This window comes from Porites lutea, chromosome 2 (genome assembly GCF_958299795.1).
Source record: "Porites lutea chromosome 2, jaPorLute2.1, whole genome shotgun sequence".
NCBI lineage: Eukaryota > Metazoa > Cnidaria > Anthozoa > Scleractinia > Poritidae > Porites > Porites lutea.
In genome coordinates this window covers 11093958-11121374 of record NC_133202.1, presented here as the reverse complement: position 1 = coordinate 11121374, position 27417 = coordinate 11093958, and the positions used below count along the sequence as shown (strand labels likewise).

The window sequence follows — 27417 nt, the reverse complement described above, 5'->3', positions numbered from 1 at the left end:
GGCTCTGGGGACGAGAATGGCAGAGGCCCCTTTCGGCAGGCTGTCGAGTCTCAATTCCTCCCCCCCCCCACCCCCCCTTCAACAAATAACAAGGAAAAGATGCCTCTGCTAGCGGGGAATGTGTGGAAAAGATAAATAACTGATCCACAGGGAGGCTCGTCACCCATTTACATACAATCACGACATATTATTTATTATCACTAACTGAATTGTTAGCAGTCACTCTCTTTTCATGTGCATCATTTGCCTCCTCAGAGACACATCACCAAAATAGACTACAGAAAAAAAGAGAGACTGCGTACAAGAGAATTTACGAAAGGACATAAAAATTTGAAAATCTCATATTAGTCTAAAGTGGGGATAGCCTCTCCGCAGACGTCCTTTGGGCTAAAGTGGGGATAAAGCGCCAAAATCCTTGTTCTGGGCCCTTAACTGTGTACCAGGATTTGAGTACGTGCCATGATGGGCCTGTTACAAAAGCCAATGTGGATTTGCCAATCAGGTTGAAAGGAAATTCGAAATGCATCTTCAGTAATTTGTTGAGTCCGTTAAGGGCCCAGAACAAGGATATCAGCGCTGCTTCGCAGACAATACTAACTTGGGTAAAATTTATATTACACTGCTGACTGTTACCTACAAATTAACCTGCATTGCTGGTAGTTTTGTTGGGGAAGGTGTGAGGACGCAAATGACAGGGAAGCAGGAAGAAAATTTCTCATTGCCTTTTTCCTATTCCCCTCCTAGGTTCTCATTTGCACATGCGCTCCAAACAAAACTGCCAGGTATGTTTTTAACTAGCTATGTGCATTCCCTACAATGACATCGCAATCCCATTAGCAGAGTTTATAAACATAACTTACAATGCCCAATACCAACATGCTTTAAAACATAACCCGATTTAAGCTTTTCTTGATTAACCCCATTGGTTCCTGAGAATATTCAAGCAAAATTGCAATTCCACAAAGTTAAGACAACTAATTAGAAAACAATATAGTGGTATGCAAAAGTACCAGTACTGCCAAAGAGGTTTTTTAAACTGAACACACAAAATTTTGTCCACACACTCAGCAGTTAGAACTACCTACAAAAAAGTAGCACCATATGAAAGCAAAGCATGCGAATACAGCTGCTTCTCGCTTCGTTTTCCCACCGTTGGAGATTTTTGCAAGAGAAATGCCTGCATTTTGGCCCCAAACATTCCATACTGAAGCATTAACTCATTGTTAAGGTTGTCACAAAATTTTGGGTTTTGTTGTGAATAAATAACAAGACAAATAATTTATATTCCTTAAGAAATAAGTGTTTCTTGGTAGATTCAGTGCAATGATCTTTGATTATAGAGCGTTTTCACATGACGTCGCGGTGGCCACATTGGTGTTCCAAACCAGTCCTGTTGGAGTTGATCTCTTTTCTTTTGTAAATGCTTTCTCTTGTTCCAATAAATTTACATATATGCTGGTCACGTGAGCAAAAACACTCTATACTTGAAAGCAAACAATTAATACATGCTCCAATCAGAGCTCTTCCCCAGTTTCTGCAGAGATTAACATCACCAGTATAGAATTTTGAGTGCCAGACATCTCTCCTGCGAAACGTCCTGGCATCAGGGCTGACAAGTTGTGGCAGCATTTGCAGCCTGGTGAAAGTACTGCTTAAGAGGTTTAATTTAAATGTTCAAGTATGCACCAGACTCTGGCAAAACAAATGTACCACTTTCAAATTATTAATCCAAAACAATTTGAAAAGAGCTTTTGGCCAGAATGCTTTCTCCCCGGCAGTATTTACAACACCACAAAACGTAGTCCACTATTATTACACTTCTTGTGCCAATACTGTAACTGAACTAAAATTTAAGTTCCAGCTCCACAAAGGGCTCTCAAAACAGCATTCACAAGATCTTGGAGCTAGCTAGGCCTCTTTTGCTTAGCTACCTACCTACCATTATTAGGATAAAAACTGCAGCGTTGTAAAAATTTTTTTCCAGCTGTAGCACTACTATTATTTCTAAAAATTAGTTCTTAACCAACTTATAACTATATACCATACGATGTGACCATGTATAAGCTGTTGAAACATTTTATGTACATACTACTTCAAACTTTATACTTCATCGTCAATTCTCCTGGTTTTCTATGAGCACTTCTGTGTCATTGTCATTTATGTAAGGAGGTGGAGGTTCATCCCGTTTAACAGGATCTTCTTCTGAATAGACTGGGGGCACTTGAAAGGTCGCTGGTGCATCATCTAGTCCAAACGGATATTCAGTAAACACATATGCAGGTTGTGGAACCGCAGGTTGTTCTTCAAACTCACGCCCTTGAGGAATCTTAAAAGTAATTGACAGAAAAAAAGAATTTACCTTATTAATAAAAGGGCACCAGAACAGAAAACCCCACATCCATTATCAACCATTTTTCTCTGTTTATTGGTAATGAATAATATATTGCACATGTGGGGTCAGTATGGCAACAAGGTAAGCCCCATTCGATTGGGACAATCCAGGGGCTTCTCCTAAAAAAATTAATTCAAATTCCCTTAAAAAGGGCAAATTGAAGTGTATTTTGAGCAGCCATGAAAAAAATTTCAGCCACAAGGATAATAACACCTATATTTACCAATACCCGCTATATTTCAAAAATCATGTCTTTATTTTTACTGAAAAAGGCAAACTGAGAAACAGTTATGACAGAAAAATTATTTTCTGCGTAGTAGCTGGTGTTTCTGTGACAACTACACAATGGAGCTTCTGGAGACCCAACTGATAGAACTAACCTGCTCTCTTTGTTGTCTTGTTGCATAGCACTGATGCCGTCTTCGACTTCTTGCATAAAAGTAGAATATCCAAAAGATGAGAAACAGGACTATGACAACTATTATTATTCTGGAAAAGAAAAAAACATTGAATTATTAAATAAAACTGAACATTGCTTTCTTTAACTTAGGAACATTGGTTTACACACAAATTTCTGCTAATGCCACCGGGTATTCCTGTTGAGTTTGTTTGAACAGAGTATATTGCGTAACTGGAATACTTTTTTCCAAACAGGGCAAAGTCTACTTTGAGGTCACATGACATCTAACAATTAAAACTGTTTCCCACCAAACGTCTGTAAGTGGGCAACAAGGTAAAATCTATGACGTCAGAGAGTAACAGGGCTTGGTTAACCATATTGATTTAATGAAATTGTTTAACCGACAATAGAATGGATCAAGACGCTCACCTCAGCGGTATAACCTGGTTTAAATACTACTACATGAGAAATTTCTGCAATTTGATTGGCTTAGAGCAGCAGCATATCAGCTTAATTTGAAATACCTCCATGTGAAAGTTACAAACCTTTTGCGTGTAGTAGTATAACCAAATAATTGCATGATTTGTATGTGATATTTGTCATAAACACCTCTCCTGATGTTTCAAAATTGTCTCAAATTTAACAATTTTGAAATACCACTTGTGGTATATATGCCAAATATCACTACAAATCATGCTATCACCTATACATATTTTAAACGAATATTATTATTCTCATAATGAACATAATATAAGAAGGCACTTTTGATAAAAACATGCTAAATACAGATTAGGTTCTAGACTCTTCTGAATCATAAATGTTTAGCTCAGGGGGTACTTCGGATATATGTTTGGTTTTCAAATTTTCGATTTGCGGATTTTTGGGGGTAGGAAAATTTTGGCCTGTATTTTTTTGGGTAGCTTGATTTAAGTAGGGATTTTTTTGGGTATTCAAAACTAATGTTTCTATTTTTCGTGTTACGGTAAAAATCCGCGTATAAGAACCTAGGTTTTTCCAAGTTAGCCTAAACAGGTTCTAATATATATGGTATTTAGTGTAAAATTAGGCTAACTAGGTTCTTAATTAGGTTCTTAACTTTTGTTCAAGAAATAAAGCTGAATTTTTAAATGATCTGGTGCTTAATGTCCAAAAACAGTAATCTTGGAGGCTTCGTTAAGCAAAATACTATACTATTTTAATCTGATTCTGTTACAATCAAACCTATGGTAAAGTTTTATGTAACCATGCTATAGTGTTTAGAGTATTATTGCATACAGACTGTGTTATATATATATATATAAATATATATATATATTTTTTTTTTGAAAATAAGAACCTGTTTTAGGATTTTAGCCTAAAATGGTTCTTATGTGAAGGGTGCTTAAAAATGAAATTTTAGCCTAACAGGTTCTTAAATGTTAGGTTCTTATACGGGGGTTTTTACTGTATATCATTAATTAAAGGGACACAGTCAGCTATGGGACTGTGCCGACCTGGACACTACTTTTGCCATTTTGAAAAGCCTTTACCTCAACCTGAAATCAACTGTATGTGTTGGATACATCTAGAAATCTGCTTCAATTTTGCCTAGTTTCAATCCTTGATCTTTTACAGAAAAAATCTTTTTCAGCAAACTTTAACTCATATCCTATGACATTATTTTATCATTAATTTGGTTAAAAACAGTATCCAAAGGAACATGAAGAGAAGAGGTGAGAAACGCGTAGGCACCGGGCGGGAGAAATTGCCTTTGTTTATCAAAATAAGAGTAGAAATGAATCAACAACATTGACGGAAAAGGTTACATGTGTTTGGAAAATCAAGCTTTCTCGACCTTGAACCTTTGACAATGATTCACGCAGACTCCATGTCACTACTGACGATTGAATTCAGAAGTATTCGTCGATGTTCGGCTTTCCCTGGGCAAATCCATCGGTGAATTTTTAATGGTATGTAAAAAATGAGTGCTCTGATATGGCTTAGGCGCTATAATGACGATTTCGGATTGTAACTAATTCAAATCTACAAGGTTTGTTTTGAGTATTCCAGATAAACTACTCACTTGAAATCTGTTTCATTCAAGCACATGTCTTGTGACATACAAAGCAGCTAAGAAATGGTATCTAATGCACATGTGCATCAGCTGACTGTGTTCCTTTAATGCTTTCTGGAAATTTTTATGGCTGGGAAATTCTGCATGGGATTCTTTGGAGGAGTAAATTTTGGTCCAGGGATTTTTAGGGTTTTGTTTGAAGCCCTAGGGATTTTTTGTGTTTTGATTTTTGCCCCCATTGGATCACCCCTGTTAATTGAAATCCAGAGTATCTCCCCTGGGATGTTTAGTTTACCGCAAAATTCCGAAAATAAGCCCCTCCATGTAGAAGCCCCTCCAAATATAAGTTCCCCAATCCGGTAACGCAAAAACCCTCCATTAAATCACCTCTCGAAAGATAAGCCTCAAGGGGGCTTGCACTTGGAAAATTGCCCTCAAATACAAAGTAAAACAAAGCAAAAACAGTAAATCTATTTCCAACTATGAGGCCAGCCCCATTGATTTTGAAATGCAAATTTACTGAAGATGCACTCTAGGGATTCTGGATTTTAAAAGAAATATGGACAAGATTTGGTCTGATTAATTTGCAAATTTTCTACAAAAATAACCTGTATCTTCATAGAGAAGTCAAGAAAAGAGGAAAATCATTAATTTTGGCCTCAAATGAAGTCCACCCTGACACACACCTATATTGTTTAACCATTTACATGGTTGTTTAACTATTTACATGGGTTAAAACCAGTCGGTTCACTGTTTGGGCAAATGGTAGGCAAAATTCAGGACTGGTAAATTTAGCCCCAGAATCACGTTTACCATTTGTACAAATCAGTTCCATTCAACAAAAAATGGCTGCAAAGGCCTAAAACTGGTGTCAAACATGGCTTTGGAGAAATGGAACACAAATTTCTGTTTGGAACATTCCACCGGGAAATACAGGACTATCTTTTTGATGTTTCATCGCTCCTGGAAATTTTCTGCTGGAATGGTCCAAAAAGTAACGTTCTATTTACTTTCTGACTGGATTTCCCCAAAACTTTTTGCAAAACATTTTTTTTTTATTTTATCCAACATTGAAAGTGAAAGCTCTAACATGTAAATAAGGCACTATTTTTAAAATACAGTCAAACCTCCTGTAAGTGCAACCCGAGTTGGTCGCTTAAGAGAATATTGACAAACAGGGGGACTCTTCCGAGAAAAGGTCCGGACACATCTAACTTTTGGAAGATAATTTATTTTAGTTTTAGCTTTTTCAAAAAGCATGTGAAACATTCGTCGCAAAACGCAAACCTTGGATCGGCAAAGAGTCTTGCCTTAATTCTGAGTAGCTTTTATCATTCAATCATCAAAGCCAAACACTCTACTGAGCAGCCTTGCATTTCTCCAAAACTGTAGGGTCTGGGAGCCAAAGCAGCACAACATGTGCAAAAATTTCCACACGTTTTCCCGATGTACGGCAAGGTCAAGCAGAGTTCATGACATGTCCGTGACAAGGAAAACACAAAGACCGCTGCTTGACCCAAAGAGACAGGTAAAAACAACAGAGTATTCATCACCTGCTGCTGAATAAAAAAGCCAAAATTTTATGATGTCTGTGTTCTCTTCAAACACTCTAATTTTTGCTCCAGAATGCTGGAAATGCATTCCAAGAGCAAGAGGTGAAAAACAATTGAAAACAATCAAACTGTCAGGCCAAAAAGTGATCACGTTTACTTATGAAAGGTTCTGCTACAAGGATTTGACTGGGCAATTTTGGTGTTTTGGATAGGTGGTTGCTAATGGGTGGTGGTCACAGATGAGAGCTGACAAAGGTGGTTGCACATGGAGGTTTGACCGTAAATGACCTATAAAAATCTCAGGATTAAGAGAGAGGGGTAAAATTTTAGTAAGTTTGCCCAATTGGCGACTCTCTGGACTGGCTGGAAAAAAAAGACTGATAGTATAAAATCAACAGTAATAATATAAGGGCATAATGCACTTACACGTAAAACAGTAAATCCATGCTCGCTCCAACTCAAAGAGATTTCTCAGTTTCTCAGTGTTCTAAATGGCAAAAACAGCAACTTGTTCATGATAGAAAAGATTGCGTACTTAATCTGATCTTCGGAGATCGAGTACTTGCGATTCAGCAAATAGGTAGAACAGTGGGAGAGCATTGGGTTTATTCGGTGGTTTATTGGAGCAAATTATAGAATGTGTTGACGACATTGATCAGAATTCACCGCAATGAACTCTTCAAAACAAAAACCTAGGTGTCGAGTACAATTACAGGAAGTAGAAAGCATGTAAAATTGTGCAAAGCCTTAATCTGATCGTGATATTCAGAGTGCTTAGTGATTCTTAACTAAAATATCATCTCACGTTGAATATTATTTACAGGCCAATGAATCTTTCTACCAAAAGACATGTTAAGACACGAATAGTGTCGTCCAAAAAACGCGATAAAGAACAGGATATTGTGGATGAAGAATTAAAGAGAAAAGGAATTCCTTTAATGAAAAGGTTTAGGAAGGAAACTGAAAACAAACACTCACAAAATCTTCGAATTGCATAAAACATAAGCCTGAGTTTAGCTAAATGCAATCATGCGTAAGAAGCCATATTGTCGCCGCTAATTTCAATCGATTTACTAAAAGGAAAGTTTCACTTTTTACTTGCAGTACAATCAGAATAAACAACCTACCTTCTGGCATGTCATCGATCTCGAAACTGTCACATTCTAGAGAGAAACAAAGGTAAAAATCCTTTAAAATTTCAACCATTAACGCCTGTGAAGCATGAAGAACGCTGAAAGTGAAAGTCAATGGTGAATTCCCCCTACCCCAGAGGAAAATAATGTAGTGCTACTTGGCCCTCTCCCCTCCGTAGTGCTTATGACTTTTCTCCTTCCTAACCTCTCTCCAGACCTCTCCAGCATCCCTTGCCCACAAAACAAAACTAACTTCCCGTCGATGACTTTGTACGTCTTTGGGAGAAGCAGTAAAACTCATCCTTACGGCAGGAAGGTTGAAAAAAGAAAAAATGAATACAGATGCAGGATAAAAGTTATATATGCAAGATTTGAATGTATAGCAAGCAGAAAATGATCGATAAACATCACTAATTAAATTCCAAATACACTTTACCATTTGATTCTGATTTATTTTATTTGCTTTTCGATCTTCTTTGACGAACTATTAAAGGCCCGGTTCAGACGCCGATCTTTTCATGAGCTGAACCTAATTCGAATTAAGGCCGACCCAAATTATTTAGACCGCCTGAAAAGGTGTACGAAAAGGTGTCCTCCGCCATTGAACTATCTAAGGGGTTACAAGTCTTTCTTTCTTTCTCATTTTTTTTTTTACTTTTATTTGTTTGTTTTTTCGCATGGTGGCTAGATTAGACCTGCTATTTGCGGCTAGAGCAGTATCGTAATTATTTTACTTTTTAAAGTCTTGAAATTTGAATAAATTTGGGTCGGGGACGAGGGGCGGACGAAGCCCATCCTAACGCCTGTGAATCGAGTTCTAGCCTGCGTAGCAAGCGTTTCCAATCGACTTATTGCACGAAAGTTAGAGCGGGAGCAAAAAAAAAAGTTCTTTCCCCTCCCCCTCCCCCGTCATTCCTTTTTTTTGCTCTCGTCCCAACTTTTCTCGACGAACTCGCGCGGAAACGCTTGCTACGCAGGCTAATCGAGTTCCGGCACGTTTCCCTCGTGAATTACTTATGACATTTCAAAGAAGAAATAAAGTATATAACCGATTACAACGAACGTTCTTCAGTTATGTTCTTTAATCAAGATCACAGCGTGGATATGCATTACAGGGTAGAATAACAGCGTAATAACATGATATACAAGTACAAGTTTTCACCAACCTTTCATGACCTTCTTACCCCTAGACCAAGCTTTTGCGAGATTTAATATTTGTCTATCTGTTAAATCTGTGAACGAAATCCTATGGCGTTACCATTCACATGGAACCGCCTTGATAGAACTTTTGCATGGTTCACTATTTCTTCGGATTTTACAAAAAGAAATTTGAATTTTTAATTGTGATATTTTTCTTTGGCCACCATTAGAGGTGAGAGGGTTTAAGTTCGGGTAAGGTAAAATTCACAAATGAGGGTAAAAGGGTAGCATGCGGTGCAGTAGCCAGTGTGCAGACCCCTCTCCCCTCCCCTCAGTAAAACTCGATTTTTACTGAGGGGAGGGGAGGTTGAACACAGGCTAGAGGTGCAGCCGCACGCAAAACTAGCTCACTCAAAACCTGGACAATGTAATTTATAAACAGACTATAAATACCGGCGGTATAGACGGTCTTTGACGCGGCGGGCTAAGAAATTTAGTAACAATACAGCCATTTTACTAGAAAAAAAAGGGAATTCAAACACTGAACGAGCTGTTGACTAGTTTCGTATGTACACAAATACTTCAAGCATGACGTGGAAAGTGTGGTTGACGCGTGAAGAGAAAATACAGTGGACATTGGTCCACTATAAAAGACTTCTAGCACATGGGGGATTGGCAGTTGCTGTTATTAGCCAATCAGATATTGAATGTATGGATCACATGAGATTGTCGTCGCTAAAATGAAGGTTACTAAGCAACAAGTTATCAGAGAACTGTGGGCTAGACTTAGTTTTATGGAAGGCGTCATCTTACTGCAACACTCTAAGAGTTACTTATTTAACAAAGAATAGAAACTAAAAGCACTGAGGCGCGTGTTCTGTGGGATCAAATTCTACTTTCTAGCAGACCATTGAGGCTTTAGGGGAGAATGATAGAGACGCTAGCCATCACTGCTAGGAGCGAAGGCACAGCCTAAGGAGACTCTGAGGCAAAACTTGCTTTTAAGACATGCAGCCCATCAGTGACCTCTGATTAACATGATTAAGTGGCCGTTGTTGTTTTTAACATCTGTGATCCAGTCTGCGAGCAAGCTCTAAATCTGTACTGCTTTCTTCAATAAAGAACAACCGATGGATGCTCAGATTTAAATAAAAACAACGGAAACACAGAGGGGGATTTGCCGGTGGTATTATAGGCAGAGTCATCTAGAATCCCAAATGAGCGTCTTATTTTGTTTCATAGCTTCAAAGGAACGGTGCTAAACTTATGAAAGAACACCTCGTAGAGCCGGATATAGGGCGGGCATGATCGCAGACTGTTACAGCTAAGTTAACTAATAAATCAAGATTTGAGCTGCTTCTACTCTTCAAGCTTTTTGTAAGACTTGAATATCGTTCAGTCGTTTCCAGTTATCGAACAACTTGAACAATTTCCGCAACTCTATCTCCACATCAGCTTAATACACACAATTTAAAGACATGGTTTTTTAAACCTTTAGACATGGCCTTCAAGACAGGTCTGTTGAAAAATGGAGGAAAAAAGGACAAAGTCCACTGATGAAGCAATCTTTCCACAAAACTTATTTACTTTGCGAGACCCCACTTCAACCCACCCCTGCTAATCAACGACTGTTAACCGGAAGTTTCCTCGGTAGTTTCCTGTTTCTTTGCCGCGGGTTCTCCGTCATCTTCCACTTCCTGTTCCCCAGTGCCCTCCTCGTGTTTCCTTTTCCGTGATTCACTCTCAGTAGTTTCGTCTGCAGCCTCAGCGGCTACTGCTGGCTCGGATTCCATTTCCTCTGGTTTTTCCTCTTCGATTTTCTCTTGGTCAGCCTTCTCTTGTTCCTCTTTCTCTTGCTCGTCCTTCGCTTGCTCTTCCTTCTCCTGCTCGGCCTTCGCTTGCTCTTCTCTCTCCTTTTCCGCTTTCGCTTTCTCCTCTCTTTCACGTTCTCTCTCTTTTCGTTCAGCTTCCCGTTCAGCTCTCTCCTTCTCCCTCCTTTCAGCCTCCTCTTTCTTCCTCTTTTCCTCTTCCGGGTCAATCTTAACAAAGACGAATGCCAAATACATTCCTGGCAAAAAAGAAAACCGATTTACTATGTGACTGTAAATTTTCCCCCTTAGGTAAGGAATCCGGATTCCGAAATCTTGTGGAATACGAATCCGGGAAATTTTCTCGTGTAATTAGGAATCCTGGGCTTTGGAATCTGGAATACAGCTCAAGGAATACGGATCCCATTAACGATTGCAATCCGTAATCCAAGTTCCACTGACAAAGAATCCGGCAAGAATCTAGTACATGGAATACGGAATCCGGAATCCACCGCGTGGCATCCAGAGTCCAAGAATGTGTTGGATTCGCTTTCTTTCATCAAAGGGTAACAGAAGAAAACAACAAATTATAGTGTCAATCTTGACCTAAAATGAACAAAAGCTTACAAGACGCAACCGCCTCAGAGATGGCCACAGTTTAAATGATACATTGCAAAGGACACACACTAAAATTTTGGCAGAAAATTTGCTTTAACAAAGCTTGTGTAACATTTCTCTACCTTCGGCACTTACCAATAGCCTCCCACTCAGATTTGGACATTGTTCCCTGTAATATAACAAGATAAAAATCAGTCATAGCCTAAGAACGTTAAATAAATAGTCTTTGCTTTGCAATACAGTCAATGACAAGCTGGCCGCCTAGTAGAGATTTTGGAAACAAATAGTACCGGGTGAAAGTACAGCCAAAGATGTCTCATTTGAATGGTAACACCATAGGATTTCATCCGCACACTCAAAAGTTACAACTACACACTCAATAAATAGTCTCTTATTTTTCTTTTGAGTCACGCTAGATCACTTTTTCGCTCGCCGTGCGAAGCTCTGAGGCAAGCTTGAAGGACGACCAGTAGCGGTGTACCAGAGTAGCTAGTCCAGCTTGGAACCCTCATATCACAAAGGGTGTTGCGACCGTGGAATCGGCTTAAAGGTGAACAGCCAGATTTGTGTGTAACGACTATCAGAGATTCACAATTGTGTCTTCCTTAATTAACAAAACTTAACGGGACATCACTGCAAGAGCGAAGACCACTAATTGACCTTTTACTTTTTTATACGATCCAATATAATTTAGTCGCTTTGCCTTCTTCTAGTAAGTTATCTCTTAACACCTCCTGTACCAGGAGAAAGTTCTGTAGTATGACATACAGCCTTTTACCCGCTTTTGTTGATGCCAACAAATACTCTTTTTTTGCCCGATGTATACCTGTGTGGAACAGGCTTCATCTACTGCCCTTTTCGCTCCGTCTTTACTCTTGTTTAAGTCCACAGCCAAAACCTATCTGTCATCACCTACTGCCTAATTATGCCACCTATTGCCACTATTAGCGTGTGCTATTGACCATTAACCGATTGAAGATAAAGATTTAGGCCAGCGTAAACCCCTTCTGACAAAAGACATCAGATAGCCAGGAACCAAGACGCGAGACGTTTGTAGTTTCAATCTGACGTTAGATTTTAAGCATTTGGCCCCAGATCAGTACTTACAACATGTTTGAGGTTCTTTTCTCTGTGATCTCGGTACTTGCTGGTTGAAGAGGATTTCTCTTGATTCAGCTGAATACCTTCTAAAAAGTCTTTTGCGTGAGTGTATGCATCTTCAGCAGTCGAAACCAAACTTTCTCCCTCTTGTCGAGGGGGGTATGTCTTAAAAAGACAAAAAAAAAAAAAAATCAGAAATAAGATACGGATTACGGATCCCTTATCTTGAGTCATACAACTCAATTACAAAAAAACATTTTCTTTGGTGACTTGTTATTGATACAATGTTTATCTTCTGTTGACTGATAATCAACCAACAAAATCCATTTTACAAAGATTTAAGCTTAACAACTACCTCTAGCGCTTTCATTTTGTAGAGCAAGGAAGTTGATTCACTTGACTTCTCTCGGAAAAAGTCGTGGAAAGTCTTTGTATATAAAAGCTTCATGTCATATTTTTCGGCCATTCTGAAAAAGAAAGAGATTGTTTGGTGAATTGTTCAAGCAAACAGCAAAACAGGATCAGATGGTACAGACTACAGATTGAAACGCTGGTTGTTAACCATTTACAAAACATTTCCGGAAAATCTGGTTAGAAAGAAAATGGAACACGATTTTTTGGGTCATTTCAGCAGAAAATGTCTGGGAGCAACAACTGAAAAGATAGTCCTGTTTTTCAGGGCGGAATGTTCCAAAACGGAAATTCGTGTTCCATTTCTTCAAAGCCATCTTTGATACATGTAGTACTAGCTTCAGGACTTTGAGGCCACTTTTTGGTGGATGGAGCTGACTAGTGCAAATGCTAAACACATTTCCGGATGAAATTTGCCAGTCCTGAATTTTTCATACAGTTAACCCTTAAGTGCTGTGTATGGTGCAACTACTCCATAATTTTATCCAATCAGAAGTCAGTATTTATGCAGCATGCAAAACCTGATTTGCAGCAAGACTGGTTGGAATGTGGATGGTAAGGCACACAACATCGCTTTTCAACTTGTCTTGCAGCAATTTTTCAAAACAAGTTGCCCGTTTCTGTTGCCTGTAGCTTTACTACTTCTTAACACTTACTTTTCAAGCAAAGGGAAGTACACCAGGAACTCTGGACAATCAACAACTCCTTCCAGATGAAACTCGTACTTACAGCCATACAAAGGATATTCTCCTTTTTTCTCAAAAGTAACTTTATAGACATCATTACCAAAGGACATATCTTCAGACTTTTCTAATCGACGACTGAAAAGAAAAATAAATTATTCAAAATACTGATCTACATGAAAATCCATTTGCTGAAAGAATGTAAAGAACACTGTAAGGGCCATTGCTGTCTATTTGTTTTTTACAATAACATTGACAGTTTTTAACAACCATTCTCAGTGAAGTTTCTTGAAAAAAATAATGTTCACACCATCATTACATCATTTCCCATAATGAATCACCATTATTAAATCATTTCCAATGATGAATCACCATCATTACATCATTTCCAATGATGAATCATCATCATTACATCATTTCCAATAATGAATCATCATCATTACATCATTTCCAATGATGAATCACCATCATTACATCATTTCCATTGATGAATCACCATCATTACATCATTTCCAATAATGAATCATCATCATTACATCATTTCCATGGTCTATACTCCAATAGAAAATTAATCCAATATACTCCGGCAATAGACCATAGCACTTGACTAATCAACGTGTGAATAATCACTCTGTGAGCACAGACTTCACAAATTATATCTGTGCTGAAGTATGGTGGATATAGGGTCTTATTGAAAGCCCTGGCTATGACATACCATTAGTATACAAGTAGTTAGAAAAACAATTGCAACATTTATTTGCTCCTGACAATTACAAGTATTTGACAAAGACACCAACTTTTCCCTTTAGAATCCTACAACAATTAACATTATTAGAGTCAAGCCGGGTCAAGCGTACCCTCCAAGGTTCCATTTTTGAATTTATCATTGGAAGGTTGAATCTGTTGGTAGCTGTTGATGTCAGATTCACCTCTGCATTCCTGCATTTATATGAGCAGTGAATTCCTAAGCAAGGTAGATAATTTCTACCAGATCAGTTTTCTTAAATTTGATGTGAATGTCTTCAAAGCAGTTTCATCAATTCAAAGATTTTTCAATATGACTGAAGACAGAGAAGTCATTGCAAAAAATTCACTGCTCATTATGCATGCAGGAATGCAGATTAGAATTTGATTGATACCCACTGCTCATTACGCATGCAGGAATGCAGATTTGAATTTGATACCTGTTGTGGCAGCCACTAATAAGGGATTCATTTTTCAAATAATCAGTTAATTAAAATATAATGTAGGGGGGTATGATTGACCTGACTTGGCTTTCATCTACCTGGGAAAACCAGTGATGACTACTAAGAAACAGTAAAAAAACAAATAAAAGGCATCAACAAAATACTTACACTAGTTCATAACCATTTGGAGTAGTTCCTATAAAAAATCCTCCGACTTTGAGCCGTTCGCAAGCATTCTTCAACATCATATCAGCTTGCTCATAACTCTCAAATGAGTAATGAAATGAAAACTGGCAACTGGTCAGGTCAAATTGTTGATCTTTATCCTTGTACTTATCAGCAAGTCGTTCCTGTTGAATGCAAGTCACACGAATATGTCAGGGCCTGTTAAACTTGTGGTCTGATGGACCAGGTAAAGGCAAGGAAAAGTTAACAAATCAGCAACAGTTTTCCATGATGTATACTCTTGCTGACCATAGATTTATGACATCAAAATGTAAAAACTCAAGTGGAAACTCAAGCCACAGACGAGTGGTTTCACGGCAAGGTTTTGAACATTTTGACACCATCTCTATACTCAATAAGAGTATCTAGACCACAGAAAATTTCTGTCGACTTGTTTTTGTGATAACATTAACAGTTTTTTAATAACATTTCTCTCTTGAGCTTCTCAGAAAATCAAGAAAGAGAAAAAGAAATCGTGCCACCATAACAACATTAACTTGGTCTGTACCATAAGCAACCATAGCTTGCAAGTAATGAGTGCACCAGAAAGAAATTGCACATTTGTTGTAAAAACTGCTTTTGATAGAAATGGTCTATGAAAATGGTTCGCCCTCCGCTGCTTTCTGTTGCATGAAGCAGCTAGGAGTATTTCTATTGACCCCTGGACAGGATGCAAGTCCATGGCAATGTTATCCCCAGCTTTAAATTTGGCTATCCTCCTCGGTGAAGTTAGGCACTATGAGAGTAAAGTGTGTTGCCAAGAACACAACACATGCAATGACCCAGCCAGGTCTCAAAGTCAGAGCTCTTGATTTGGAGTACCACACACTAACCATTAGGCCAACATGCCTTCCACATGATAGACCAAGGGATAGGGAAAGCCCTGTCAAGTTTGAGTATTTTCCTCTGCAGCTGCCCGGTTAGCTCAATTAAAGAAGCACTGGTCTGCTGAGTTGGAGGTCATGAGTTCAAACCCTTTCTGGACTGACACTCAGAATGGGCTGCCTTTGTAATGACATTCACAAATGGCTCTAAGGACATTCTTGTCTTCTCCGAAACCATAGGCCCTGTCCAAAAAGCTCTTTCACTGTTCTCCACACTGCTGTTCATAAATAGTAGGGGGTGTAGACCCCAGTGGTGTGGAAAACCTCCTCATGGGCTGGATTGGTAATAAAGGGGTTGATATCAACAAGGAATGCAATTCTTGTTCTCTGAATTAATTCACCAACAAAAGCACAGAGTCCAGGAAGGTGAATTTCTTTATTAGGTGGGTCCATTTTAGCTCAAAGGATTAGATTGCCTGTGCCGCAGAGAAAACTAAAATCTGGTTTGTCTGTCTGTGAAACAGCTCCCAAGTCCTTGTTCTGGGCCCATACCTGTGTACAAGGATTCAAGTACATACCATGATTGACCTGCTAATAAAGCCATTGTCGATTGCTAATCAGTATGAAAGGAAATTTGAAATGCTCTTCTGGTAATTCATTGAGTCTGTTGGGGGTACAGAACAAGGATCCCAGCCCTGATTTGCAGACATTACTAACCAAGGTTAAATCATGTCTGCAATGCAGGCTAAGGGTAGACGACAAGAAATATGTGAGCTCTAAGATGAATGGAAAGCACATAATCGGAGCAATTTGAAATAGTTGAATAGATTCTACCTTGCTACAATCTGCAGTGATGAATTCAGGTTCAAAAAGAGGGTCGCGGTAACGCCGGCTCTCATGAGTCTTTTGAAGTTCTTTGTATCTCTCCTTACACTGCTCTACGGAAACTTCAGCAATATCTGAGGGAAAGAAATCACCAACACACCAAAAATTAAAATGAACCAGAAATCACATCTACTGGCAGGAGATGAAGCGTTAAGAATATAGATGTCTCGCACTACGCGCCTGCATAAAGCTTTTTTATTTATTATTGTTATTCAATTTACTTATTTATTTACTTATTCAGAAATAAAAATAATGAGACCAACCTGCACATACAAGAGTCTTTATTCTTCCCCTCTGCCACTTGAGCAGGTCGCCTCCCTTTCCACAGCAAAGATCAAGCACTGATATATCCTTGTAATTCACTCTAAGTAACATGAGGAAAACATTTTGAGCAATAATTATTTACCAAAAGCAGGGTTTAAATACCCTTCCAATAAATTCTTTGAACACAAGGCAACAAAGAGACAGAGGACTAGAGATCACAGCAGGTGAGTTATTGAGTTTTTTTCACCTTTTTTGGTGGGAATTCAGTATTGTTTTTAAACAGCTCGAAAAAAGCCTGAAACCTGCCTAAGAAGGTTGGTACGGTTTTTCAGGGTGCTCATTGGTCATCAGAGATTGGAGAATTCTCCGTTTACTTCACAGAAGTCTCCAGCAAATGTTTGGTAGCCTACGTCTACTTTCTGTTCAGATGTGGAGCCTCTTTCAAAATACTCCTGTAACGTTACACCTTTCTCCTGCTACTAGAATTCTTAATGAAATCCCTGGTTTTTGAAAACAACATTTCAGTCCTTGAAAATGCCAGAATAAAATGTCACTAACCTCCAGAACTTCCAGGAACCATAAGAACCACGTAAAACTGCCTTACCTTTTGATTTTGTCCAGACTGTCTCCAATGATTATACTCTTGACCCAATTATTAAAGTTCCTTAAGTAAAATATGGGGCTCTCTTTCCGGCTTTCCTTGCTGCCTTCAGGATGTTCATTGTAGTGTTTTGCTACTTTGTCACCTAGTCCCTTGGTGCTATCTGACGCTTCCTCCTCTGTATGTTTAGTGTCTCCATTCACACCCTAACATATCATAATGTGTACCAGTTAATACAGCCTAATAGCCAGGTTCTCACCTATTAAAATTTCAGTCTCTTTCAGTTTTAATTAAAGGTACGTTATTTTATTCCATTTTTATCTTATTATCATTATTTATTATTCGTTGTCTCCCTCAGGAACAAGGAAAAATGTGAGCAATTAGTTGTCATCCTTTAAGTGGTATTTTAGTACATTCTTGTCACCTTTTTGAGGCAGTTAACTGTTTATGTTGTCTTCATATACCAGTAACATGTGAAATCTTTCACCATTTTTTCCCGCAAAAACAGCTTAACTGCCGCACAAATGGTACAATAATTACTGGTAAACCAGTAGTTTAACCTTGCGGCCCACAAGGCTTAGAGTCAGTGATTTTGTTACCTCTGTGTCCTGCATCCCTGATGCATAAAAATCAAAGACGCAAACTAATTCATGACAAGCATCCCATAGGATGCAAAGAACGATGAATTTATTTGAAGATTTTTTTGGTAGAATATCCTGTTCATGTGATTTCTTTTTTCAGTAAACTGTAATAAAGAATTTTGGCATCTGTCTCCAGGTTAACTGTCTGGTTACATAAAGGCCCAAGCATTTTCAACTTAGGACTCCTTGCTCTTTTGAACTAGGACTCATTGATTGGTAACAAAATCACTGTAAGAATCCCATCTGGCTGGAGGCAAACTAGTTGGCTTGAAAAGCATGACCAAAGAGTTGAACTGGAGACTATTGAGAACAATTCGAGGTACACTGTAGTGGTTAGGGTGGAGATAGAACGTGGGGGCTCCAGATTATAATTCCACTGCTCTAACCACTTGGCCAAACTTACCTGGTCTCCTTCAACCTTAGCCTCTTCTTTGTGTTCATCTGAGGCTTCTTCTTTTTTCTCTGCACACAAAATTTCAGGGAAAACAATAAAATTAACAAACATTTTGACAAAGACTTAGCTAACAAGATGGTATTGTTGGTGCTGAAATCAGATTTCTTGTATTTCTTGTCTAGATTTCCACTAATTTAACCTAACCCATTTGCCCCTGAACACCTGTAACCGCCCACACGGATCCATGTCCCTTATACCGCTTGTGACGTCATCAGTTTTTGTCCGCTAACTTGTGCAAAGTGAAGAGTTTTTTTAAACCATACCAGAATGAGCACCATTCAGTCAAGGACACCGGAGAAAAAGACAAAGAAACCTGTAACAATAACCTGAAACTTTTCAGGAAAATCTTGTTCCACTATCCACCTGCCTTTCCTTTCATCTAATCCTAAGATCCTAAAAGCTTTCCCAAAAACATTTCCCACCAAAATGAAGCCTACTAAAGGCACAGCAAAAGAAAAAAATGAGGCAAGAAAAGCGACAAAAGAGGGGAGGAGAGAAAGTGAAAAGTCAAAGTCAAAATTTTGTTTTCTGTGCATGCCTGAACTTTGCAAGCTAATATTTTGCTTCTGGGACAGAAGGCGGCCAAGTGTACAACCTGTAAAGGGCCTTATGGTAAGTTTTGGCTCTTTATAGCACTACAGTGACCAGAAAACTGCTCGACTAGCTTCAAAATTGCATTTTTCAGCAAAATTTCAAGGGGTGAATGGGTTAAAAAAAAAAGACCACATTAAAGTGAAGCCCTATCAAGCATTCCTAAAGGCATAAGATTTAAAATTGACAATGAAGGTGGATTTCCACTGTCGCACATCTCGTTCAACTTTCACGTTTATGTGTGACTTCTCATAAATTACCTCTTTCTGATTTACCCTTGTTCACACATAAAAATTTTGCAACAGTGTAAATCCACCCTTGAAAACTTAAATATTGTTACACCAATTCCAAATCTTAAACTTTGCCCCTTTGTTCTACTTTGATGACAGCTACCTCACTAATCCAATCATAATTCAATTTTTGAATTATCAAGGCTTGTTTTGAACTGGCAGTTCTTTAACTGAAGGATGAACAACTGCTAATTTCGTTCAGGGCAGATATGTAGGTAGCTCAAATAGATCTCTGTCAGACATCTTGCCAAGATCTGACACATTCAAAATTCTTTCCGAAGTTTGTTATTTGTTGTTTGTTTTATCAAAATACCATTGTAACCTTTTTCGCATTACTTTATTTTCCTAAAATACCACTGACAAATCTCGCACAGCTTGCTTATGAACCATCCGATAATTATACACCGGAAAAAAGGCTTTGTGGGGATTTGGGTATGAACTTCACCACGTGCTATCATCGGCTGACATCTATTCTTTCTATTAAACTTTCTTGTTCTTTCATTAAACTTGGTTACTCGCACAACTTACCTTCTTCCTCTTTTGATACTTCTTCAACTGGTTTTTCGTCTGCAGGTTTATCTTCAACTGACATTTCAGCATTCGTAAGATCGGCAACTTGCTCGCTTTCGGAAGAGACAGCCGCCATTTTTTACTCGGAAAGGAAAGGCAGATGGAGAATGGGACCGAGTTCTTTGATGAGTGTTTGGAAAGCGTTGTTATGTACACTACATTCAATTGTCCTTCCAAACAAAATTTAAATTCATAAATGCTGGATGTTACTAAAGTTGTCAATAAAATTTTACAAGAAATACTTTTGACTTCCATCTGCAAATATTTAGAAAAAATATATACATTGAAGGACAACACAACAAAACAGACGATAAATCAGTGAACGGAATTTTATTCGACAAAGCAACTTGTCAGCGGTCTGTACCATTACGACTGTTTTTTCCAACATGGCGGGTAAGGTTTGAAATTTACTTGCTCTTCCTTAACAATTTTTCCTCTTTTTAACCATTTCACCTTTCTGCAGGTTTACAGTCGCTTGATTTAGAGGAGGATCTTGCTATTGGAAGGTAATAAATGTAGTTTGATAACTAACCTTTGAGAGAAGTATAAAATTAGCTTGACGGGCCATCTGGCTTAGGGTCATTAATTTGTTCCGACTTGATCGTTATTTTTTCTTCAATCTTTGGAAGATCTTATCCCTGTTTTTTGTTTTTGATTCAAAAATTGAGTGCCCATATTGCGACGATCGCCTTAAAAATAGAAAACCTATCGTATAGACTCTAGTGTTTAATTTAAGTAAGAATATTTAAGCTTGATATTGAAACTTCAGCTTACTTTACAGTCAAGACAGCTGGCCCCAAAATAATTCAGCTTGGTTTTCAGACTTGAGGCTTTAAAAATACTAATGATAATAATTTATAAATTTACTATAGCGCCTTTTAACATATAAATGATCAAAAGCACTTTACAGTCTAAAAGTTTATTGAGCTGGTGTCTAGTGCCAATGACGAGAAATTCAGTTTTATTGTCATTTAGTAGCAACCTTCCATCAATCAGCCATTTCCTTAAGTCATGTATGCACCCCTCCATAGCACGCAGCAGCTCATCTTGTGCGTTATGATCATGTGCTCTGAAACTGAGGTACAGCTGCGTATCTTCTGCGAAACAGTGAGCTTGTGGGAGGTGTGCTCGATAACCTTAAGGAGCGTTGAAATGTAAATGATGAACAGCAAGGGTCCCAGACAAGAACCCTTAGGTATGCCACAGTCAAGTGAGAACTGTTGATGGATACTTGGTGGCTCCGATTTGACAGATATGAGCTGAACCAGTCAAGCACTTTCCCATGTATGCTGACATCCCTGCACAGTCGCTCCAACAAAATATTAAGATCAACTGCGTTGAATGCTGCGCTTAGATCAGACAGGACCATCAGGGTCACATGCTGCTAGTTCATTTTCAAGAGGATGTCGTTCATAACTTTGAGCAAGGCTGTTTCAGTGCTGTGATGTTGATGATAGGATGATGGCTTGATAAATCTTTTATGTGAAATCACTCGCCAAATTTAGTTGGTAGATAAGGCTGTTTGTTTCATGTCATCTTTCTGATCTTAATAGCTAGTTTTTTTAATTTAATTTAGAATTATTGCTATTTGGTTTTCATTATCATTATTTTTCATCAGATCCAGTCGAGCTGATGCTAAGTTTGATACAACGGTTGGCCACATAGAGGACATTGTCATGGGTAAGTATATTTATCATCATTCATCACATCAAAATCAGTTGGGTGAATAGTATCCTTGAAACAATTCATTTTGACATGCTGACGCTGTTCCTCATTTAGGAGTAGTTTATCCATTTTTTTATGGGTATTATTATTAATTCATGCTGCATGAAACAAGGAATCAATCTAATCCTTACACAGTCAACTCTCACCTTGCGGACACCCTGCTATAACGGACATCCCGATAATACGGACAGCAGCTAAATCCCCAGCAAAAACAAATTACAGATGTTTGACTGAAATCGACTCCCACTATTACGGACACTCGCTAATGAGGACACTAACTCGAGGTCCCCACAGTGTCCGCTATAAAGGGAGTTGACTGTATCCCCCTAGAGATTTAAAGCAAGATTACACTGTCTTTTTACCAGGTTAACAAAGAAAGTTCAGTTTATCTTTGACAAGTAACAGCCCTCAATGTAGCAAGGATTATTGGTCTGATTTAAATCATGACAATTCACATATTTCCCTTCAACAAATGTTATTAGTTCAGATCACAAGTGCCCAGTATTTTTTGCCTTCTCTTTAACACATAAAATCAATGCATTTTCTCAGAGGAAAGATTCCAGACAATGCAAAAAGACTTCAAAGAAAAGTATTACCATCACTTTACAGATGAAGAGGAAAATAAACTTATATACATGGATATATTCAAGGAATATGTAAGCTATTGTTAGTTGATTAACTCTACGTCAAATTGATTTAACCCAATAAATTGCTTTCAGGCTACATTTGCTTGAAACCTAAGTGGTTTGGTCTTTTGTTTCCTTCTAAATGTTAAGCTTGTTCATTTTTTTCTTTTTCATCTGTTTTAAGGAAATATCCATTCTCTTTTTCTTGTTGTCATCAGTTGTCCCAATCTAGCTAGCAACATTATTTTTTTTCCTTTTAGCATTCTGAAACCCATATAGCATAAAAAGGCAATAAATGAAATGATTGAGAATCAGACTAGGCTTAAACCACAGTATTAGACTAGGTTGAACTACAACATAGATATTCCAAACAAATTAGCTGTATCAGCCCCTCTCCCTCGAAAGATGTATTATAGTACTTAGCTAATGTTTAACATGAACTACACACAATAACCATAACCATTTAAGTTATGATCTGGGTGAGATGGGAAGTGATTTCTTTTGTTATAACACGATACACTTTCTTCACATACTTTAGGAATGTTTTCATTTTCACACAGAGAATGTGTAAACCTCCAAAAGGCAGTTTACAAAATAAATTGTGTAATCTATTTAAACATGTGTGTGTAATTTATTTAAACATTTTTAAAGGGTGTTTGTTTGTGGCTTAATAGATTTCAACCAATCGTAAGAGTTGCAAACAAGAGCCAAGAAAAGTTTACAACTTTGCAAGTTCCTTTCATAGGATTTCTGTGTTTCTTAGACTCGGACAAGATTTTGTTATTAAGAATTTGGTTGGAAAACAAGGGATTAATCATGTTTTGTAAAATTTCATGTTTAAACCAATCTGAACTGTAGTAGAGATATAGTGAAGTTAACACGTTTTTGCATTCAGATGTCTTCATTGCATTTGGTTCTTTTCTTCTTATCTTTGACCATAACTTAAACTATCCACTGTGTCTTTAGGTTTCACAAATAGAACATCACATACAAGATGAGCTTAAAAAGAGAATTCCTGGCTTCTCCATGGAAGAATTTTCAAAGTCGTTGGAGTAAGTTATTTATTGTCCTTTAACTCATGTTAATTTTGTTGTTATATAATAAGTGACAAAAGGTGGTGTTGACTAATATTGTACTACAAATTTTGGTTATATTGTTTAAAAAATTATAATGTTATTATTGTTTGACATATTTTTTTGCTTTGCCATACATAGACGTCGGCACGACCAAATTGGGGGAGATATATTGGAGATGCTTCTTAGTTTTACAGATTTCTTGGCCTTCAAACAAATGTTTCTAGATTACAAAGCTGTAAGTATTGCTAACTGCTCAACTGCTCTTATTTAGTTTTCCCCTTTTCTTCATTTCAGCTTTTCTATATCTTTCTTGTATTCTGTTATTTAATTAGACTGCAAAACAGGGATCATTGTATATATCTGGGAAACTGCCCACCTACCCCTCCCCTAGGCCAACATTTGGCCTTAAGTGTGGAAGTAAGTGATAATGTTGGCTTAGGGGAGGGGTAGGTGGACAGTTTCCCAGAAAAGTATAATGATCCGAAAACAGTCAGGGGGGTGGGGTTATCAAAATCACATTTTCAAGGCACAGAGCACTGGTATATTGCCCACCAACCTTGATTCCAGGCAAGTATCCTATCAATCAACCATGCTCTCAAGTGTGGCAGCCTAGCTGTTTATTCCCAGGTGAACTAGAAGAATGGCATTCATGGCTATCTGAAGATGAAATAGCAGCTACATTTCTGACTAAAACTGTAGGAAAGAAGTGCATGAATATCCAAAACATATTGCTCGATGGATGTTATCTAATTTTTTAGGAGTATCTGCACGAAAAAACATCTGTTTATATCCCCAAACCATTCTGACAAATAGGCCAAGGTTTTGAAGAAAGTCTATGAGGAGCTTGTTAATTAATAACTTAGAAATATTTTGAATAAATAATACAACAATTATTTAATTTGGCTTTTGTTTGTTGTGAAGAATTATGCAGATCTCAGGGGCTCTTATCTTCGACCTGTGTAACATTTCATATCATACTCTGCCTTATTAAATAATTGTTAATAGCTGCTAGTTAGATATTGCAAGCGCATGCACTAATAATTGTACGTTAGAGTGGTTTTCGTTTGAGTGTCGTAAAACCAAAACCAAAGTAATTACTCTGGCCAATCACATAGGACACAGACAATACATTGAACCAATCAAAACTCGAAGTAATTACATGTGGCTGACGCAAAGCGCGGGAAAATGCATGCGAGCGCGTCACAATTGGCTTTGGTTTTACTTCTGATTGGATGAAAAGGTGGCGCGAATCTTTTAAGCCAATCGCATCCTGTAGAAAGTGCAAAACCAATTACTTTTCGACACTCAAATGAAAACCGCTCTATAACATAGCTTATAAAATAGTCAAATGATCAGAATTAATTCCATCATGGTACACCGTACACTTTGGATTGTAGGCAAAAGAAGGCACAGGAATGGACTTAAGTGACTTGTTAACTATCACGTCAAGCTCAGCTAACAAAGATGACTCACAAGGCATGCAAATCGACCCTGATTCACCAAGAGAAGGACCATCAAAGCAAAGATAGTCTTTGGAGAAACAGTTCTTTGACTTTGTCCATGTTCTTGGAGTGCAGTGTCCCTGTCTGTAAATAAATATGACTCACAACTTGAAGGCACCACAAGTTTTGCAAACATAGTCTATAAATTATATTGCATTCAGTGTCAATAACTTTAGATTCACATGGTGACTAGACGTTGTTTTGGTAAAAATACCTAGCTACTATGGGTTTCATTAGACAGGTAAAACAAGAACAAACAGATCACAACTGCATAAAATTATGTATGTGTGCTGAAAAAGTTGTGCCATGAATTCAGATGATATAAGTTTTGGTTAATTTCTAATCTGATGCTCCAGAAAAAAATTCATACCCTCCTAGGTTAATACTTTTTTCCTAGGCCCCTATTTTCCTCGGAATTTTCAGTGACGCTCCGTGGGGTAGATATGGGTATTTTCTTGGAACAAGTAAGTGGTACTGTTTTTACTATTCACAGAGAAAAAAGAAATAGGTTACTTTCTTGATAGCATCCATCCTAAGCCTTCTAAAAGGAGAACAACAAACTCGTTCCTCTCACATCAACTGATATTTTTGTTTAAGAAAATAACTCCCTTTCTCTTTTTTTAGAATTTTAAGTGTAAGAAGAGCCGTGTTGTACAAATTAATGTTTTAAGAACATTAAACAAAAGTATTTATAAAGATAAAGTTTTTTCATACCACTTCCCTGCAATTGTTCGTTTATTTTATAATTCTTAAACAGTGAGTAAAAAACTCGTTTTATGTACCTCACTGTCTGGTCTTGATCTGCCCTTCAAAGAACTTTGTTCTTTGACCCCTTTGACCAAGTTATAGCGAGATCATCTCTCAACAAAATCCTATGGTGTTACCATTTATGCAAAACCTCTTTGACAGAGCTTTTCTATAGTGCTATTTATATTTCTTAGGGTTTTTCAAAAAGAAATTTGATTTTTTTTGGCGACTATTAGAAGTGACAAATCATTTTTTTTCTTTGTTTCATTTTTCCTGCTTAGTCTTGAAATATGGATTAATAAGTTAACTAAGTTTGCCTCACATGACCACACCCCTAATTTGTCCACGGGTGCAAAAGGTTCAGTAACGTAAAAATGGACGATCTGGCAGTTTGCGGCGTGAAAAATATGGTGATTGAAGATTAGTGGCCCTATGAACGAGCCTTGAGTCACAACTATGTGTATATAAAACTTTGACGTTTCATCGTCGATCTGCAAAAATGTTTCTTTCGAGTGAGAAAATGAATCGTCCATTTTAGATATTCTTTAGAAAAACCCAGAAGGTTTATTTGGAAGAAAGTGTTTGTAACAAACAAAACCCGAAGCAATGCTGCAGTCCTAACTTGTTCCCTTCACTAAGTTTCTGAACTTCCTGCGAGCAAACAAAGCAACAGATTTTTCTGCCAAAAGTGCTTTGAAGGACTACTGGTAATAATCAAAGATTACGGAATGCGAGCGACAACGATCGAAGGCCAAAACGCTTTTGCTTTAGGCTGTGCTTTGCATACGTTTCACGTGACATGGTCAAAACATGCGTGATCAGATTACAAGTGAGTGGAAGGCCTAAACGCGCATGATCAAATTGCGTTCTGTGCATTCTATCCATTCTTAGTGGAAGTCCAAACGAGTACTGACTACATACATGCGACGCATGTGTAATAACAGCCTTTAGGATTGCGGGTTCCTCTTGTCGCCCGCAAAAATGAGAGCCCACCAAGTGACCTGCAAATAACTGCCCCAAACAATGGTCTACTCATGCGCAATGTCGTCCAACTGTGTTTGGCTGCAAATAATATTCTGCCCACGCGTAAAGGAAATCACGCCGCTCTCCTTCTTGCGATCGCACTTGAGTGAAAATGGCAGCTCGTTTTGCTTCCCGAGGATATTCATTGAAAAACAAAGACGGGGATCAAATGATAAATAGCCTGCGATTACAGCCGTTTCTGCTGCTCGCCGCAGGTTTCCTCCTGGCATACGCTGGGTTCCAGAGGATATTTTTTTCTTATCGTTGGTGAAGCCGCGTCAACGAGGCGCGAAGCGTCTCGGGAGCCTTATCAAACCGTAAGCACGGTTTATTTCATATTAGGTATTTTGAGAACAGACCTCTGGAGCCAGGGTACTCCTGGCAAGGCTACGCAAAATATCTTGATTTGTCAGTGTCTCGTAGATCAATTATTTGCCGAAGTCGAAGGCTGGGGCAAATAATTGATATACTCGCCATTGACAAATCACGATATTTTGCTCAACCTCGTCTAATCATCAGGAGCCACGTCGTCACTTAAAATGGAGAACTTGCTCAAAGGCTAGCGTAGCGTGGAATTAATTTTACATTGGCCGTGACTGAGAAAGATTCTTGAATCTTGAAAAAGTCCCAGCAATTTTCCAGACCTGGAAAAAGTCTGGAAAAATGGTAAAAAGTCGAGGTTTCTTTCAAAACTACAACAAGTGCTTTATAAGTGTGTTTCTTCGTTTTGGTCAAATCTCATTCAACCTCGACCGTGCGTTTGCAGTGAATCGTAAAGAAAGCTTTGTTCCAGCGTTGTTGAAGGTCTATATTGATAACCCATTTGATAACCTCAAGTCTGGAAAAAGAAATTATTGCTTTGGAAAAAAAGTCTGGAAAAAGTCTTGAATTTTG

General features: G+C 38.1%; 3 protein-coding genes across 3 annotated transcripts; 1 reads left to right on the top strand and 2 right to left on the bottom strand.

Annotated features, from left to right (window-relative positions):
* Positions 1-172: 172 nt before the first annotated feature.
* On the bottom strand, positions 173-7652 carry LOC140927723 (uncharacterized). Its single transcript, XM_073377402.1, has 4 exons — positions 7526-7652; positions 6825-6885; positions 2773-2881; positions 173-2326 (listed from the first exon to the last, which is right to left on the bottom strand). The coding sequence occupies exons 2-4, from the start codon at positions 6842-6844 to the stop codon at positions 2114-2116; spliced, it is 342 nt and encodes a 113-aa protein (XP_073233503.1). The 5' UTR covers positions 6845-6885; positions 7526-7652; the 3' UTR covers positions 173-2113.
* A 931-nt stretch (positions 7653-8583) lies between these two features.
* LOC140927722 (mRNA cap guanine-N(7) methyltransferase-like) lies at positions 8584-19920 on the bottom strand. Its single transcript, XM_073377401.1, has 11 exons — positions 19783-19920; positions 18323-18381; positions 17282-17484; positions 16677-16777; positions 16363-16487; positions 14648-14829; positions 13266-13430; positions 12554-12665; positions 12205-12363; positions 11233-11266; positions 8584-10739 (listed from the first exon to the last, which is right to left on the bottom strand). Exons 1-11 carry the CDS (start codon positions 19898-19900, stop codon positions 10303-10305), a joined length of 1695 nt encoding a protein of 564 aa, XP_073233502.1. The 5' UTR covers positions 19901-19920; the 3' UTR covers positions 8584-10302.
* Positions 19921-20267: 347 nt separating this feature from the next.
* On the top strand, positions 20268-25537 carry LOC140926618 (ADP-ribosylation factor-like protein 2-binding protein). The gene is made up of 6 exons (XM_073376340.1): positions 20268-20330; positions 21443-21504; positions 22099-22205; positions 23142-23227; positions 23390-23486; positions 24649-25537. The coding sequence occupies exons 2-6, from the start codon at positions 21501-21503 to the stop codon at positions 24778-24780; spliced, it is 426 nt and encodes a 141-aa protein (XP_073232441.1). The 5' UTR covers positions 20268-20330; positions 21443-21500; the 3' UTR covers positions 24781-25537.
* Positions 25538-27417: the final 1880 nt, after the last annotated feature.

Excerpts from the sequence above, each read along its gene's own strand:
- LOC140927723 (XM_073377402.1), bottom strand. The coding sequence starts at position 6,844 with ATGGATTTACTGTTTTACGT. Across the intron at positions 2,882-6,824 it reads ATGGATTTACTGTTTTACGT|AATAATAATAGTTGTCATAG; the intron begins GTAAGTGCATTA and ends TTTCTTTTCCAG. Across the intron at positions 2,327-2,772 it reads CAAGACAACAAAGAGAGCAG|ATTCCTCAAGGGCGTGAGTT; the intron begins GTTAGTTCTATC and ends ATTACTTTTAAG.
- LOC140927722 (XM_073377401.1), bottom strand. The coding sequence starts at position 19,900 with ATGGCGGCTGTCTCTTCCGAAAGCGAGCAAGTTGCCGATCTTACGAAT. Across the intron at positions 14,830-16,362 it reads TCACTGCAGATTGTAGCAAG|GAACGACTTGCTGATAAGTA; the intron begins GTAGAATCTATT and ends TGCATTCAACAG. Across the intron at positions 13,431-14,647 it reads CCAAATGGTTATGAACTAGT|TCGTCGATTAGAAAAGTCTG; the intron begins GTAAGTATTTTG and ends TTTTCTTTTCAG.
- LOC140926618 (XM_073376340.1), top strand. Across the intron at positions 22,206-23,141 it reads TGGATATATTCAAGGAATAT|GTTTCACAAATAGAACATCA; the intron begins GTAAGCTATTGT and ends CTGTGTCTTTAG. Across the intron at positions 23,487-24,648 it reads TGTTTCTAGATTACAAAGCT|GCAAAAGAAGGCACAGGAAT; the intron begins GTAAGTATTGCT and ends TTTGGATTGTAG.